The 18856-nt window shown below is 36.0% G+C and overlaps 1 protein-coding gene across 6 annotated transcripts; it reads left to right on the top strand.

Moving 5' to 3' along the window:
- Positions 1 to 506: 506 nt before the first annotated feature.
- Hsl (hormone-sensitive lipase) lies at positions 507 to 15293 on the top strand. 6 transcript variants are annotated; one of them, XM_067771272.1, is made up of 6 exons: positions 507 to 581; positions 10227 to 11370; positions 11441 to 12278; positions 13579 to 14265; positions 14900 to 15025; positions 15112 to 15293. In XM_067771272.1, exons 2-6 carry the CDS (start codon positions 10286 to 10288, stop codon positions 15220 to 15222), a joined length of 2847 nt encoding a protein of 948 aa, XP_067627373.1. In that variant the 5' UTR covers positions 507 to 581; positions 10227 to 10285; the 3' UTR covers positions 15223 to 15293. The 6 variants fall into 6 exon arrangements, with proteins under 6 accessions (XP_067627373.1, XP_067627372.1, XP_067627374.1 ...); XM_067771271.1 differs by having other exon boundaries at positions 519 to 797; XM_067771273.1 differs by having other exon boundaries at positions 519 to 712.
- Positions 15294 to 18856: the final 3563 nt, after the last annotated feature.

Genomic DNA, 18856 nt, shown 5'->3' on the forward strand with positions numbered 1-18856 from the left:
TATCTTTATAAGTTATTTTTCGATTCTGCACTTGTTCCGTTTTTTAGATGTGGCAGCACAGCTTTGTAATGTCATCAATAAAATATATATATACATAAATGTGAATGTTGCTACAAAAGCGCGATTGATTTAATAAAAACTTTTATATTAAGTAAAAACAATGCAAGAATTATATGTGAAATATACTAAAATGAAATTTAAGTGTATCGTTGCCAATTTATATAGATATTTATGTGCATAAAGGTTTTGAAAGATGTGTAAATTGTAACTGAAAGTGCTATAGAAATTTGCTAAACTTGCAAACTTTAACATCAAATAACTCGTAAACTATAAGTCTGCGCACTTTAAGTTATATATATTTGTGATCGGGAGAACTCCCTCTTTCATTTGATACTAAGTTTAACCCCGAACTCGGGGGGTGCTATTCTAAAATTTTCCCATGGACTGATTCTCAAATGTATTCCAAACTGAGCATTGACAAAAATGTTTATTGGGTAAACAACAAAGGCGTTGTTGCAAAGAAAGAGTGTTTTTCGCAGTAGTTTTATTTATACAAACAGAAAAAGCTTTAAAAATTTTCAGTGAGTAATTATACAAGTTTTTTATAATAAACAAATTTTGGAAAATATACGAAAAAATTATTCAAGTGCCATTGTTTGGTGTACTTTGGTCAATCGAGACAGCGTGACGTGAACAGAAAATATGTATGTATGTATGTAAAAGTTTACAACTGTGCGTAATAAAATAAATCCAAACAAACAAATATACTATACGTGCTGGATAATATATGTACATATGTAAGCAAATATTTTAAAATCGATATAAACATCTCTCAAAGTTGTAAATACGCCAGTCTCAAACTGACTGGAGTCTGTTTTCTGTTTTATGTCCTTTAACTTGGGAGGTTTCCTTATTTCGGTAATATTCTAATTGAGGGGTCGACTGCTAATACGCTACCAAAAATATCGAGAGAGGTGTCAAACGACGCGTATTAATCTCGAGACAATAATCCGAAGGCGAAAAAGAAAAATTTTATCTCTGTCCGGAGATATTTGCATTTGAAGTTGGCGATTTCCATGTGATTGTTGTTGTCTTGTACCCACAAAAAAAATTGTGCATCACCGTGGCGGTAGCCACGGTTATACCACACACCCGGACTCGGCATGGCGTAGCCCAGGGCCGAAGGCCGCCAACGCAGAGAGTTGTTCTGCGCAAAAATACTATGGATCCGACCCCCGATTTCGGAGGTACCCGCGGGTCTTTTTTCGGTTTTTCGTTAATATCTTTTGAACGCGTTAAAATTTTTATTTTCCGCCTTCGGATTATTAATACTGATGTCAAGACGCGTCGTTTGACACCTCTCTCGATATTTTTGGTAGTGTATTAGCAGTCGACCCCTCATCTAGACTATTACCCTTATTTCTTCCGCTTTCCATCCTCAAACCTTCATAGTTGTGTCTTTCTATTTGCTAAACAGATTTTGTATGGCTTCAGCGTTAAATTAAAAATGAATGAAAGATTAATTAGCTGATTAGCTGGCGTGTTTGATTGGGGAAAGAAAGGGAAACATTTTCGTTTGTTTTTTGTATATTTTGTTTTGATGTCATCAGCGTCGCGTGTGAAAAAAAACATTAAAATATTAAAGGCCCGAACACATTCGAGCGTCGTCTTGGCGCTGACGTCACTTTAAAAGATCGCACGTTGGATTTTTTCCTGTCACATCGAACGCAAAAGGAAAACTCAAATTTAGATTTTTCGTCCTCAGAAAATTGAAATAACAAATTTTTAAGTTCCTAAAGGTAAATATTTTTATAAATTACATAATATGGATTGAGCAAAATTCGAAGTCGACAAAAAAATAAACGACATCACCAGCAAAACCAGAGAACGTATATGAACTGTAGAAAACCGCCTACAGAACGAATAGTGGGAAACAGTAAACTATCAAATCGCGGGTAGGAAATTCACCATTGGGGAAATGTGGCATGAAATTCGCCAAATCCAACGCCAAAATAATTTTATTTTGATATAATAACCACATTTTAACTATTTTTTAACGTTTTCAATAACTTTTTTGTGAAATTTTAACGAAATTACCACGTTTTTTTGCTAATCTTCAAGTAGTTAATGTGAATTACCTACCGCCTGTTTGACAACTTCTATTGCTGTCCGTCGTTGGCGAGTCTCTATAGCTTTACGTCTATGAGAAAAACGTAAGTTTTTTAATATTCTTAGCACTATGTTGTTGCCGTTGTGTTTTCTGTAGATTATACTATGTACACACATACACCAAATTGGCAATTTTTACCATTTGGGCAATTTATTACGCAATTCATCTTATACTATGTACAAACACACACCAAATTGGCAATTTATACCATTTGGGCAATTTATTACGCAATTTAACATATAAATTGTAATAATAAATTGCCAATTTAAAAACAATTGCGTAATAGATTGTTTCAAACTGCAAATGCAACCTTGTAAAGTGTGTTTATTGAGTAGATTTAATCGTCAGTTACGCATGGCTCCACTATATGGTTGGCTCATCTCATCAGCTGATTTTATTTCTTTCATTTCACTGGAGTAGGGATTGTCAAAAGAAGATGCCAAACTCAAAATTAAACCAAAACATTGAACACATTTTCTTACAACATACAAAAATTTCAAAGTTTTGTGTTTTCATTCCATTCCATTTGCCTAATACCAACACGCACATTGTGACAGTCTGAACAAAGGTACGTTGTTGCTGTAGAGCTGAGCCCACCAGCTATCAAATTACTATTGTGTAAGCTAAATTGAGTTGTATGAACGCCACTTAATTTAAATCGAAATTGCTTCAATTTATTTTTCTGTTTGAACATAGTATTATTGATATTGCGTAATAAATTGTTTCAAACTGCAAATGCAACCTTGTAAAGTGTGTTTATTGAGTAGATTTAAACTTCAGTTTTACGGATGGCTCAATTATATTGTTGGCTCATCTCATTAGCCGATTTTATTTTTTTCATTTCACTGGAGTATGGATTGTCACAGGAAGATGGCAAACTCAAAATGAAACCAAAACATTGAATACATTTTCTTACAACACATAAAAATTTTAAAGCTTTATGTTTTCACTCCATTGCATTCGCCTAATACCAACACGCACATTTTGAGTCTGAACAAAGGTATGTTGTTGCTGTAGAAATGAACCAACCAGCTATCAATTTACTATTGTGTAAGCTAAATTGAGTTGTATGAACACTACTCAATTTAAATCGAAATTGCCTCAATTTATTTTTCTGTTTGAACATAGTATTACCACCGGAACCAAAATTCAAACCCAACAAACATGAACAAAATATTTCTCCAGCGAAATATATATCTAATTCCGTAGGTGATATCCATCATCAATATTTAATTATTCTTAAACCAGATAGTTCTCGAGTTGATATCGAACATCATTATTTAATTATTCTCAAATCAGATAGTTCTCTAGTTGATATCCAACTTTATACTCCAATCACTATCCAACCTTCGAGAAATTTTGTAAAACGTATAGTTCTCGAATCTCCCACGTCGAAACATTCCTTAAGCCGCCATTCTTAAATTATTTTCCAACCTTTGAGAGATTTTGGGAAATGTACAGTTCTCAAATGAATATCCAACATATTTCTCCAGTTTATATCCTACAATGGATATCGAGTTGAGGTGGAATTGAAAAAAATCTCCAAGGTGGTACCATCAAAACCAGCAGCTGTTTTTTGTTAGAAATAAACACTTAGTTGATAGCAGTAATGAAGCGTAATTAATCAAAAATAAATTATACATATGTATTTTATTTTATTTTCGTGAAAAAACTTTTGTATGGAATCTTACATTTGAGTCCAGTTAGAGAACAAGAAGTTGGGAATTAAATTTTTTCAACTTAAGTAATAGAAGCTTTTGCTTTATAAAACATTTCCATCTGTTGCTGAGTACGCTATAATTCTCTAGTTGAGCCACTGTTTTGAAACAACTTTGAGATTTTAGAAGTATGCCTGCCTACTTATCAACATGAGCTCGAGTGGTACTCAAGCCCAAATGCTTGTTGGGTATATTCGACGCCATTTTGAACGCAAATAACTGATAGGTTAACTAGAGTTCAACCCTGCCAGATCGGCTGCTTAAGCTTCAGTTAAATTATACTGAAAAAGTGCAGAATAAGTTTAAACGTAGTTTAACTGACAAACTGAGTTGAACTTGTACTGAAAAACCGGGCATAAGGCTGTATAAATATTTTTTCCATGTTTGTTGGGTAAGCAAAATTCAGCTGTTGCCGTATCTAAAAATTATCCAGATAACAAAAAAACAGTGTTGCGGTACAAAAAAACTAAAAGCGTCCTTAAACTGTCACTGAAAAACTGCTCAGTAGTTTAACTGGAGTTTAAATTTCTCTAAAGTTTAAACAAACTTAGTTTAAGCTTAGCTTAACCAAATACTGAAAACCCGGGCCTTAATAGGCCATAATAGAGAATCTTTATAGATTTGCACTAATAAGCCCTTATATGCCCTTATCATACTCAGCGTGCTTTGCACACAGAGTATATTAGCTTTGACTGGATAACGGTTGGTTGTACAGGTATAAAGGAATCGAGATAGATGTAGACTTCAATATATCAAAATCATCAGTAGTTATGGAAAAAATTTTGATTGAGCCATGTCCGTCCGTCCGTTAGCACGATAACTTGAGTAAATATTGAGATATCTTCACCAAATTTGGTACGCTAGCTTATCTGGAGCCAGAAGAGATTGGTATTGAAAATGAGCGAAATCGGATGATAACCACGCCCACTTTTTATATATATATAAAATTTTGGAAAACACAAAAAACCTCATAATTTAGTAAATAATACACATAGAATGTTGAAATTTAACATGCGGACTGATATCGAGACTCTTGATAAAAATTTTTTTAAAATGGGCGTAGCACCGCCCACTTGTGATAAAATCAATTTTACAAATATTATTAATCATAAATCAAAAATCGTTAAACCTATCGTAACAAAATTCGGCAGAGAGGTTGCCCTTACTATAAGGAATGCTTTGAAGAAAAATTACGGAAATCGGTTAGGGACCACGCCCACTTTTATATAAACAATTTTTAAAAGGGTCGTGGACGAATAAAATAAGCTGTACTTTGTAAAAAAGAGCTTTATATCAATGGTATTTCATTTCCCAAGTGCATTTATAACAATAAATAGAAAAAACTTCAAATTAAAAAAATGGGCATGGCACCGCCCCTTTTATGACTAAGCAATTTTCTATGTTTCGGGAGCCATAACTCGAAGAAAAATTAACGGATCGTAATAAAATTGGGTACACAAATTTTCCCTATAGCAGAAAATATTTCTAGTAAAAATGGACGGGATCGATTAAAGACCACGGCAACTTGTAAACAAGTAAAAGGGTCGTAGACTAGAATAATAAGTTATAACTTAGCAAAAAATAGTTTTGAATCAATGATATTTCACTTATTAAGTTTTATTGTAAGAGGAAATGGGGAGAAATTTTTTTTAAACGGGCGGAGCGACGTTATGTAGAAAAGTAATTTATCTGAAATAAAATGTGGAATTGAAGCTCACGCTGAGTATATAATGTTCGGTTACACCCGAACTTAGACACCTTTACTTGTTCTTAACTCGAGTTAAGTACTTCTAGTAAAATGAAAAATAATTTATTCGTTATCATTTTCCTTTCACTAGATATGTGTTTATTGAACACTACTTTTTCTTCCGATTCCGTTAAAGTAGGTAAATTTGTAAGTTTCGCTTCTGATTCCGCTTCCGGCAAATTCACTTCGATTGCATCCATATCATGAAATAATTTTGCTTTAGTCGGATTTTGGCGGATCAGAAAATGATTCATGTATGCGTGGGCCAAGTTCCCTATCACATTATATAAAGTGCAATATTTTTTAAAACGATCCGTGACCAAAACTCTTTTTTTATTTCACAATAGCTCTGGAATGGTGGATCGGATTAATGGCATATGCGAAGTAGCGACAAATAGTACTCGTTAGATCCATAACTTATTAAAATTTTTTGAAGTAGTCTAACAGTTGCATAGTTATCGCTTCACTGAAAATGGTTTTCAGTCACTGATCGTAATACGGGCCCAGAATTTCCATTGGACTTTTTAATAAGCCTACTATTTTTTAAATGCCGCTAAACATCTAAGAAAATAAATCAATACCTGTTGTGATTTACCTTCGACGTGATTTAGGCCGAGCTTCTCTGCGAATTTGCGATGTGCTTCTAAAAATCGTCTGGACTGGACCTACATGTCCTATGCCGATCCTGTTTGATGTTACTTCGCCCGGGGCTTGAACCCAGGACCTTCGGTGTGGTATGCGGAGCACGCTATCACCCTACTGTACCAATAACGGTTTGCGCATTGATAACACACACGCGCTCAAAAGCTCTCGGCACTTATCAGCATGCAGCTCGCTTCTGCTTATTGAATCTACAAGTTTTTTCACTGCATTGTCGGCGGACGGCAGGCTTTAGTTCCCACGGAGTTTTGATTCTCTTATTTCTTTCAGGTCTGTTGTATTTTGCCAACATGTATAAGCTCATTGAGTTCGATAATAAACAGCGACATAATTTAATCATGGTCTACACTCAGAGAAAAACGCCGTTCTAAAATCCAGCACCACCGGACACAATTCAAGCTTTTCATGTTCTTACTTTTTTGTTCTTGAAAAACGAACGACCTGTTCTTAAAACAACAACCTTGTTCTTGAACTGACACCATTTTCTTGAAAAGAGAACGGCTGGTCTTAAATTATGAACAAATGTTCTATTAATGAGAACGAATGTTCTTAAATTAAGAACAATGTTCTTAAAATAAGTTCAAGAAAAAAGAAACGGTATAATTCGTGTGCACTACAATGTTAAATACAAAATTTGGCACGAACTACGAAGCAGTTGTAGTGGCCCAGCGGCTATGTTGTTGCGGTTGCGATCGTGTGGCGCGAGTTCGATCGCCGTCAAACTCTGAAGCTTTTTAAAACAATTTTTTTATACTCTATTTTTTTAACTCTTATTTTTCATTCAGTTCCATTCAGGTAATTCTCAAACTTGTTATGAAATGTTTTAAATATATATTCAGATTGCATCATCAAATAGGAAAGATTTCTCTTATCGAGAAATCTATGAAAAAATGCATATTATGCATTGCCCGTTCCTCTTACCAGACAAAGCAAAGATGAGTCTACAGTACTGACGTACCATGCATACATTTATACACGTAAAATGTTTATGTGATAAATATTGTAACGAATTTAGTGGAACTCCGCTTATTTGCAACCTTTTACTAACGTTCGTATCGCTAAATTGTTGAATAAATAACTTCAATATTCAATAATGCAAAATGGTCTTTATTAGACTACTTTGAAAATACTTCACAATAACACTTATACTTCGCAACTGATAGCGTGCTTAAATCAAACTGATTGCTGCTTACTCAGCTTTCGCTCCAGTGTTGCCAGGTTAGCCTTTTCGAGGCTAGATTTAGCCTTTTTTTGCCTTTAGCCTCGAAATTTTGGGTTTAGCTTCGTAACTTTTTTCTAGCCTTTTTTACTCCGAATGTATTTTTAAAAATTTCTAAAATAAAATAATTTCAGTAGTTCCTGTGAACACCTAATACCTAATAATATGAGTTCTCTACAAAAGATTAATTCTTTTTCTGCTGAAAATTCGTTGAAAATTTCAAAGTCAGATGTATTTTCTTACTTTGAAAAAGAGAAGTATAGTTATTCTTCAAGTCAAATAGCATTAATAGAGATGCAGTGGCGAAAACTTATAACTATACAATGGAAAAATGTACACTCCACCATGGAATTTTGGTCGGAAGTCCGAGAACATAAAAATGCATTAAACGAACCTCCTTTTTTAGAACTTGTCGAATTCATATTTAGTTTTTTAGTATTACCACTCAGTAACTCGGAGGTTGAAAGAATTTTTAGTGGCATGAAAATTCTGAAAACTAAATTAAGGAACAAACTAAAAATTAAAATGCTTAATGCGCTGTTTAATATTAGATGCTCGTTAACACGCTTATCTAAATGTTGTAATAACTTTGAAATTACCGATGATCTCATATCTATGGTAAATAGCCAAACTTTATACCCAGACTTAAGCTCTTCTAAAGCGGCAGTTACCCACCGACGTGTGCCGTACGTAAGGACGTTTGTCGTACGAAACACGTTTGACCGAACCCTCAAGCCCGTAGGAATCAATGTGTGTGGCTGTGTACATGTACATAACTTATTTGTGTGTGTATTGTTTACAGACAAGCACTGTTGCCATTGACCAGTTTGCATGCATGCTTATGGAAACATCAACTTTTTCCAATTTAATTTTTGATGTTGTAAAAGACTGTAATTAATATTAAATAAATATAAATATATTAGATATTTATAATCTGCACTTTTACATAATTATTTCGAATTATTTTCACAATTTTTCAAACTTTAATTAGGTGTTTTTGCATAAAACTGCAAACGGTCAAAAATTAGCGCACAAAATTTTACTAGGCAACTCTGTCCAGTGAGAGAGCGATCAGCTGACACGTTCTTACGGAAAAAATCAAAATTGTTTTGATTTCTATGTTCCGGGCTACGTACGTACGGGCGTTGCACGTCGGTGAGTTTTCGTTTACATTGCACACTCATAAGATAGGTCGTGTCAGCTGACACGTTTTTTGTACGTACGTTCGTGAGTAACTGCCGCATGATTCTTCAGACAGGGAATATAAGGGAATATATATATAAATAGTTTGTAATATTTTTTTTATGTATTACACATATGCAATCATTTAAAGTAATTCCATGTGCTATTCAATGTGGCTGATATGTTTTGAAACAGGAAGTTATGCTTAAGTTATGTTTATAAGTTTTTATTTACAAATATGTAAACTAAAATATTGTTACGAATATTAGCAAAACTAAGGAGTGCTGCCATCTCTAAGCCGATGCTAAGCAGTGACGTGAATTCACATCCATAGATCAATCATTATGTATCTATATAAGCGAAACAATAATTGCGTCTACACATATGTACCATGTACGTATACGAGCAGCGGAGAGTCTATGCACAAACACCTGCATATATCTGAGATACTCCTATAAGTATGCAATGAGAAAAACTATAAAATTGTGCAATTGTAGTTACAGCTGAGAAGTTTGAGAGCTGCTGGACTAGTAGATTCTGGAAGCGCCTAGAAGATGCGAAGGTTGAAATCAAAGAGTATAAAAGGCGGCAATTGTAGAGGCGCTGGAATTCAGTTTGATTTGAGATTTCGATTAAGACGCTATCTAGCGAGCAAGAGCAGTATTATTTTGAATAGTAGAGTTTCATTTGAGCTATCAATCAGTTTGGTTATTAAGCAAGCTATTCGTTGCACAGTTTGAGTGTTATTGTGAAGTACGTTAATAAAGGCCATTTTGCATTATTACATATTGGAGTTATTTATTCAACAGTTTAGTGATTCGAACTTAGCAAAAGGGCAAATAAGAGGATTTGCAAGTAAATTCGTTACAATATAAAAAAATTTTATGAATTAACCAAAAAATTTCTGGCCTTCTTTTAGCTTCTTTTTTTTTCTATATTTAGCCTTTTCTAACCTTTTTTTCTTGTCAATCTAGCTTCTTTTTTTTGCAACACCTGGCAACACTGTTTCGCTCCTTTTATACTCTCTGCTGTCTCGTTCGTTTTTTTTTTTTTTTGTCTCGTTCGCACACTTCTAGGCGTTTCTTCTTCTAGAATTTACTACTTAGTTACCAGATATATATATGCATGCGAATTTGTAGTTTATAGTCTTTCGCATAGCCATGTGCGTGTGTATATGTGAGTACTGATGATTGCATACTTTTGTGAGTATATCAGATATATGCATATGTTTGTGCGTATCTCTCCGCTGCTTGTATGTACATACATATGTGTAGACATAATGATTGATTTGTTTATGTACATACAAGTGACTGCTTAGTATCGGCTTAGAGATGATAGTATCCCTTAGTGTTGCTAATATTCGCCACAGTATAGTGGCAATTAACATTATGCTAAGAGCATGCTGAAGGGTGTATTTAAGTTATTTGTAAGGTGCTAAAATCGGAAGCCGCTTTTATGTAAATTAATACCCTACTCAAAAATGTGATACATTTACCTATTACCATCTATAAAGTCACACTTTTTTCTTAGCTTAATTCAAGCAACAGTGTAGCTCTTAACACCGACAAACTCGAATAGACGAGCGCAATATGCAGAGCAATGAGCCCACAATCGTGCCCGCTGAGAATGCCAATACAGATAATGACTCAAAAGTAGATATCACACAAAAGTTAGATACAAACGAAGATTCACAAGCATTTAAAGTTCCACCGTCACCACCACCTACACCAAGTTCGTTAGGATCGTCTACGGTGTCGTCAGGTTCATCCACTGAAATCACAACAAATCAACAGGAACAACCAATGGATGAATCGACTGCGGAAGCAGCTACAGAAGATGCAGCACCATTACAGCCATTGTATGCGGAGCTGTTTCAGCAATGCGTAGAACATGCTGAATTCTTCAAAAATGACCACACAGAAAAGGGCCAGCGATTGTATGCAGCCTTTGTCGCTTGGCAAGATTTCATATGTTTAGCTAATAAGTTGACATTGGAAATCGATGCCTTCGCTTACAAGTATGACTTTGATGAGCATACACCAGGAAATGGATACCGTAGTTTTATCTCTGTTACGAGCTCATGCATTACTTATGGACAAACTATTTGCAAGAATCTCTATGCGTCGCGCTCCACAATGTTTTTTCGCAAAAAATACTACATGAAAGAGGTTGAGTCGTGTTCGCAGCTACTTTCTTCATTATGCACCTGCCTGCAATACTTATTGATTATGCATGAATGGTCATGTGATTCAGGAGACTTATTTGCTAATGGACAACATACCGCCGAGGAGTTATTCGAGCTGGGGGATACAATTAATCAGTATGCTTTTTATGGACGCTGTCTTGGATTTCAATATGACAATACGATGCGTGGCGTATTGCGTTTTATTTCGATTGGTATGGCTAGTTTTTCGGAGGTATACTATGCAGAAGTGGAAGGTAATATCTCAAAGACAACACGTGGTCTGTGGACAGGCAGCAAATACTATTTGAATCCGGAACAATGTGCTCGACGCATTGTGAATATTTCGCAGAATGCGAAAATTGATTTCTGTAAAGCCTTTTGGTTTCTCGCCGAATCGGAAATGATGAATACCATCCCGACAATTATTGGTAGCTCAGTGCAAGTGCATCGTTTAATTGAGATACCGCCGGAGCCACTACAGTTGCCGCGGTAAGAAGATTACTTTGTACACCAATTGCATTTACGATCGCTAAAGTATCAAACAAATTTCTTTTTTCAGCGTAAACAAGGCGCAAAAGCCCTCCGCCACAACAGACGTAAATCAAAACGATAATTCGGAGCTGGTTGATATTCCTTTGCCTAGCGCACATATCGGTACTGGCAATTCGGTGTGTGTGCGTCTACTAAGCTACACACGGCGCGAGGGAATGATCGGTGAGGGTATGTTCTCACGCAGTTGGCGTCGTTTACCGCCGCGTAGTCGCAGCGTACTCTTCCATTGTCATGGTGGCGGTTTTGTAGCGCAGTCATCGAAATCGCATGAAATCTATTTGCGTGATTGGGCTGCTGCGCTCGATGTGCCTCTCATTTCGGTGGATTATAGTCTCGCACCTGAAGCACCATTCCCACGCGCACTCGAGGAGGCCTTCTACGCTTACTGTTGGACTTTGCATAACTCAAAGCATTTAGGCACCACTGCTGAGCGTATAGTGTTGGCTGGCGATTCAGCTGGTGCTAATCTATGCATTGGTGTTGCATTGAAATGTATAGAGCAGGGTGTACGTAAGCCAGATGGTTTGTTTTTGGCTTACTGCCCAACTCTAATTAGCTTTGTACCAAGTCCGGCACGCCTTTTATGCCTAATGGATCCGTTGTTGCCTTTTGGCTTTTTGATGCGGTGCCTACGTGCTTATGCTGCACCAGAGCCTGAGCAAAAGCAAGAGAAAGCAGAATATGCTGCCAAAATTGCTGATATTCGTAATGCCACGTCAGCGCATGAACTTCATCTAAAAACGCAGACAACGGATAGGGAAAACAGTAGGGCATCGAGTAGGCGCACGTCTACAGCCAAAAGTCCATTATCGTCACTGGCTGAGAATTCTAAGTGGGATCAGATGGTAAGTATACATTTTGTATTAAACATAAAATGGAATAAAAGAAAATGGTTAAAAACAGACCCAAAGGGAGAAAGACAGAGTCGATGAGAAGAAGTAAACAGAGGTGAATATCGAAAGGGGAAGATTGAGAGGAAGGTGGTCAGAAATGGGGAGTTTCAGCACCGAGGAGGATGCTGTCACGCCCCTTCTGAAAAAAAGACAAATCTTCGAAAAAATTTCAAGTAAATATGTGTTCCAAACCTATTTAATTGTTCCTTTATTTGAGTGGAAAGCAGAGAGGAAGAGCTCAACGAAGTAAAGCTGTGAGTTGGAGTAGAGAGGTAGAGGGGAATTGAAAGGAAAAGGCTAGACGAGAGGAAATTTTACAGGGAAGGTTAGGTGCTACGTTTAAAAGAGAGGCGGTATGGGGAGGACGGAAAGAACGAAGAGGAGGAAGAGAAAAAAAAGGAAAGGAAAGAAAGTGTTGTGGAGTTAAAAGGGAGGCTGAAAAAAGGGTGAGCCAAAAAAAGTAGGAAGATGAAGGGTATTGAACATGAAAGATATGAAGTGGTGGAAGAGGAACCGAACTGCCACGGTATTTCTCCTTATGACCCCTGAACATTACCTGCATAGTGATGAGATCAAAGAGCTTAACATTAAAGAGCACAGCAAAATGCTGAATAGACAGTTTTTGCTACACTGTCACAAACCGGGAAACCTCAGCTTGAGCAAGCCCCGCCTCCAAGATGGCTAAGGGGACATATCCATAAGCACTATGATGAGATCCGGCACCTCCCAACGCAGCCGTTTGATCCAGACTAGTAAAAGGAGGCCCTAGGCAAAGTGCACACAGAGTCGGCAAACGCTATTGCCAGGACGCGCCCATTGAACCCTGTTATCAATATACAATATCCTACTCTTGCAGAAGAAGAAAGCACACTACCAAGGCAGACACGAGTCACCCTGGCCCAACTTCGTTTTGAATACTGTAACTCTTACTTGCCCAGAATGTCCCCACATGACACCAACCATCTTTTCTATTGTAATGTGGAAGCTACACCTCTAACACCAACCTCCCTATGATCCGTCCCTGTTGAAACTGCCAGGTTCCTTGGACTCCCGTTAGACTCCTTTGATGACATTTTGTGAGTGGTCCTGCCCATTGAATGGGGCGAAGCACTGTTAATACAACAACAACAGGAACCGAAAAGAAAGAGAGTGAGTTAAATTGAAAAAAGGGGATAGAGGAGGTACAAAAGGAGCAGGGTACAAAAGCAAGAAGACGATATATATAGTAATTCATAAATTTTTTTTCTTGTAGCTAAAAGACGGCACCGCTTTAGATATGACCGCGGTGGAAGCCGACGCTGAGACTGAGGATACTAGCGATACTTTTGCTAGCGCCTCCTATCATAGCCAAACGGTTGAACGCACAGATTTACCTTCAACTGAAGAAGATAATAGCCTCTGTATTTCATTGGAAGATGATTCTCAACCAATCGTTCATTATCCCATACAACTTTCCGCACAAATGCCTAAAGATTCCGATTCAGAACAATATATCGATCGATTTCTGGATAAATATCTTATAGACACAAACACACAAGAGGCTAAAGAGAAGCACAGCAATGGTTATGCCAATGGAGCAACAACAACGGCAGATTACAAGACGAATGGTCTCACACCGACAATAGCACGTACAGCATCCGAAGAGAATATTATTACTGATACGGGTAAAGAAGTTATCGCCTTTCCAATGCTACACGGACATTTTAATAATGCCTATAATGCGCTGACAACGACTTTGGATCATTACACAAAATCAAGTAAGATACGCGATGATGACGTCGCATGTGGTGAGCGCATACAGAATTTACGTAATATGGACGCTTTAATAGCGCGTAGTCCAAGTGTAGAGTTTGCTTTTCAAGTGCCAAAAGATCCATTCCTATCACCATATTGGGCTAGCGACGAGTGGCTTTCACAGCTGCCATCTACGAAAATTTTGGTAAGTGATAAATACTGTAACGAATTTAGTGGAACTTCGCTTATTTGCAACCTTCTACTAACGTTCGTATCGCTAAACTGTTGAATAAATAACTCCAATATTCAATAATGCAAAATGGTCATTATTAGACTACTTTGAAAATACTTCACAATAACACTTATACTTCGCAACTGATAGCGTGCTTAAATCAAACTGAATCTGCTTACTCATACTTCGCTCCTTTTATACTCTCTGCTGTCTCGTTCGCATACTTCTAGGCGTTTCTTCTTCTAGAATTTACTACTTAGTTACCAGCTATAAACTTTCCAGCTATAAACTACAGATGCACGTTTATAGCTTCTCGCATAGTAATATGCGCGTATATATGTGAGTAATACTTCCATCGATGATTGCATACTTTTGCGAGTATCTCAGATATATGCATGTGTTTGTGCGTATCTCTCCGCTGCTTCTCCGCTGCTTGTATGTGCATATATGTAGACGTAATGGTTGATTTGTTTATGTAGATACAAGTGACTGCTTAGTATCGGCTAAGAGATGATAGTATCCCTTAGTGTTGCTAATATTCGCCACAATTCTGAAATATTTTATGAATTTTTTTAACAAGTTTTTCTTTTCTTTTTAAAATGCTAAGACGCTCGATATGGATCCTTGCCTGGATGATTGTGTTATGTTTGCGCGTAAACTTAAAAAATTGGGACGTCCAGTAACGTTAGAGATACTGAAGGGTTTGCCGCATGGTTTCCTTAATTTTACAATGGTGTGGTATTTTTTATAGTTTTTTATTATAAATATTTTGTAATTTTTGCACTTGCTATCTCTATCTCTCTTTCTTTCACTGCACAGTATTCGAGCGAGGCACGCGAAGGTTCAGCTAAATGCATCAAAATGCTTAAGGAACTGCTGGCCATTCCAGCGGATATTTTATTGAATGGAGACGCTAGGGAAATTAAATGAGAGAAAAAAGAAACACCTTTTGGCGTATATTATTTTTATAAAATATATAGCACCAAAAAAAAAAAAATAAATTATTCAGGCAGTTAAAAGCACCACTATAAGGTACTTTAAAAACTTATGCATAACTATTTTGAGAAGGGTATATTAAAATATTCATCAAAACGCGTTGAAAACCTATATGGGTACTCTATAAAAAACCAAACGATAAATGTATGTGCGAATATGCAAAACTAAATTAAATTAAGTATGTTAAACCAGTTTCGATTATCAATCAATTATTTATTTACCAAAAAGCAACAAACGAACAAAGAAGCAAAAAAAAAATTACAATATTGTATTACGAGAACAGCAAATGCAGATTGTGATAGGTTAAGGTTTCTATTTATTTTATTTTTAATTATCTTAATTGTTGTCCAAATTGTAATTGCGCTGAATACCAATTTTTAGTTGGGCATTTATTCTCGAATTTAATTTATTTATAATTTGTAGTTAGTAGTAGTTTTTAGTTATAGGCCGCTACAAAATTTTTAGTTAATTTTATTGATTAAACATTTTTTTTGTGTTGTTTTTTTTAGTTAACATTTATTTAATTTCTATTTTTACGTCGGAATGTGTTGAAATCCGTTAGCAGGACGACTATGACTCTTATTGAAAAAGTCAAATAGCGTCGTTAAAAGTTTATTTTTGTTGGATATTATACATATTAGTTTGTATAACGCATTACAAACTGTGAATAACACTCGGCTGGGATAAACCAATTTTTTGAAGAAGTTGATAAACAAAAAAGTAATTTCCTCGTGTTTCGAATTTTGCCCCTAACACAAAGGTATCGGCTTTCGAAGTTCTAAAGCGGACCCATCCTAATAGTATGTTTTTATGCATGATTTTCTTAAGGTCGAAGTTACTGACATCAAAAACTGCCGCAAGTTGAACCGCTGATCAGCTGGACCTAAAACGTTTCCATTATGTCACATAACTGACTCCAAGGTCTACTTGTAGAACGGCAAGTTATATTTTTAGCTCAGACATACATTTTTGACAGATTTTTTAAATTAACTTTGAGCTAAAAAAATAGTTTGCCGGTCTGTAGTGCACCTAGGTCGGTAATACAGTGCGTGGTAAAACCCCAACTAAAATTGCGCGTTCTTTTATTTAACAACCCATTTCATTATATCCCGTTTTTCACACGCTTTAGCATTATTTATTGATGGGACGCCTGTTGGCAAATGAAAATAAATTGCCAACATATTAGCAGATCCAGGCTAGGTGCGAGTTCGCCTAAATTTTAGGTACCTAAACTAATATTCCACTGGAACTTTCCAGCACTGCAATAATTTAGGAAAAAGCTATCAAAACTGTGCGAGTTGATTTGAAAACCTAAATTGTTTATTTCTGCTAAGAAAATAATAACAATACGGGAAATTTGGTATAATTTGTAGTTAGTAGTAGTTTTTAGTTATAGGCCGCTACAAAATTTTTAGTTAGTTTTATTGATTCAAAATTTTTTTGTGTTGTTTTTTTTAGTTAACATTTATTTAATTTCTATTTTTACGTCGGAATGTGTTGAAATCCGTTAGCAGGACGACTATGACTCTTATTGAAAAAGTCAAATAGCGTCGTTAAAAGTTTTTTTTTGTTGGATAGTATACATATTAGTTTGTATAACGCATTGCAAACTGTGAATAACACTCGGCTGGGATAAACAAATTTTTTGAAGAAGTTGATAAACAAAAAAGTAATTTCCTCGTGTTTCGAATTTTGCCCCTAACACAAAGATATCGGCTTTCGAAGTTCTAAAGCGGACTCATCCTAATAGTATGTTTTTATGCATGATTTTCTTAAGGTCGAAGTTACTGACATCAAAAACTGCCGCAAGTTGAACCGCTGATCAGCTGGACCTAAAACGTTTCCATTATATCACATAACTGACTCCAAGGTCTACTTGTAGAACGGCAAGTTATATTTTTAGCTGAGACATACATTTTTGACAGATTTTTTAAATTAACTTTGAGCTAAAAAATAGTTTGCCGGTCTGTAGTGCACCTAGGTCGGTAATGCAGTGCATGGTATAACCCCAGCTAAAATTGCGCGTTCTTTTATTTAACAACCCATTTCATTATATCCCGTTTTTCACACGCTTTAGCATTATTTATTGATGGGACGCCTGTTGGGAAATGAAAATAAATTGCCAACATATTAGCAGATCAAGGCTAGGTGCGAGTTCGCCTAAATTTTAGGTACCTAAACTAATATTCCACTGGAACTTTCCAGCACTGCAATAATTTAGGAAAAAGCTATCAAAACTGTGCGACTTGATTTGAAAACTTAAATTTTTTATTTCTGCTAAGAAAATAATAACAATACGGGAAATTTGGTATAATTTGTAGTTAGTAGTAGTTTTTAGTTATAGGCCGCTACAAAATTTTTAGTTAGTTTTATTGATTCAAAATTTTTTTTGTGTTGTTTTTTTTAGTTAACATTTATTTAATTTCTATTTTGACGTCGGAATGTGTTGAAATCCGTTAGCAGGACGACTATGACTCTTATTGAAAAAGTCAAATAGCGTCGTTAAAAGTTTATTTTTGTTGGATAGTATACATATTAGTTTGTATAACGCATTGCAAACTGTGAATAACACTCGGCTGGGATAAACAAATTTTTTGAAGAAGTTGATAAACAAAAAAGTAATTTCCTCGTGTTTCGAATTTTGCCCCTAACACAAAGATATCGGCTTTCGAAGTTCTAAAGCGGACTCATCCTAATAGTATGTTTTTATGCATGATTTTCTTAAGGTCGAAGTTACTGACATCAAAAACTGCCGCAAGTTGAACCGCTGAACAGCTGGACCTAAAACGTTTCCATTATGTCACATAACTGAGTCCAAGGTCTACTTGTAGAACGGCAAGTTATATTTTTAGCTCAGATATACATTTTTGACAGATTTTTTAAATTAACTTTGAGCTAAAAAATAGTTTGCCGGTCTGTAGTGGACCTAGGCCGGTAATGCAGTGCGTGGTAAAACCCCAGCTAAAATTTGCGCGTTCTTTTATTTAACAACCCATTTCATTATATCCCGTGTTTCACACGCTTTAGCATTATTTATTGATGGGACGCTTGTTGGCAAATGAAAATAAATTGCCAACATATTAGCAGATCAAGGCTAGGTGCGAGTTCGCCTAAATTTTAGGTACCTAAACTAATATTCCACTGGAACTTTCCAGCACTGCAATAATTTAGGAAAAAGCTATCAAAACTGTGCGAGTTGATTTGAAAACCTAAATTGTTTATTTCTGCTAAGAAAGTAATAACAATACGGGAAATTTGGTATTTTTGATGCATTTTCACGCTTAAAAAGAACAGAGGTCAATAAGGTTCAGTTAGCAGTTCAAGAAAATGCAGTGGCTCCGTTTTATAAGGCCTTTTTTCGGACATAGTGGAGCATGTGCACAATGACCTTTTCCACAATCTCGAATTCAATACTGTGATGTTGGTACGCCTCCAATAACTTTTTTAGGCCAATTAGTGCACTTGGCTCCCAAATAGATTGCGGTCCATATTTGAGAAGGATCCAATTCTTGTGTCGCCAACATCAGCTTGAACAAAATTGAGCTCACCATCACGTACAATCGATCGG

Source organism: Eurosta solidaginis, chromosome 3 (assembly GCF_040869045.1).
Source record: "Eurosta solidaginis isolate ZX-2024a chromosome 3, ASM4086904v1, whole genome shotgun sequence".
NCBI lineage: Eukaryota > Metazoa > Arthropoda > Insecta > Diptera > Tephritidae > Eurosta > Eurosta solidaginis.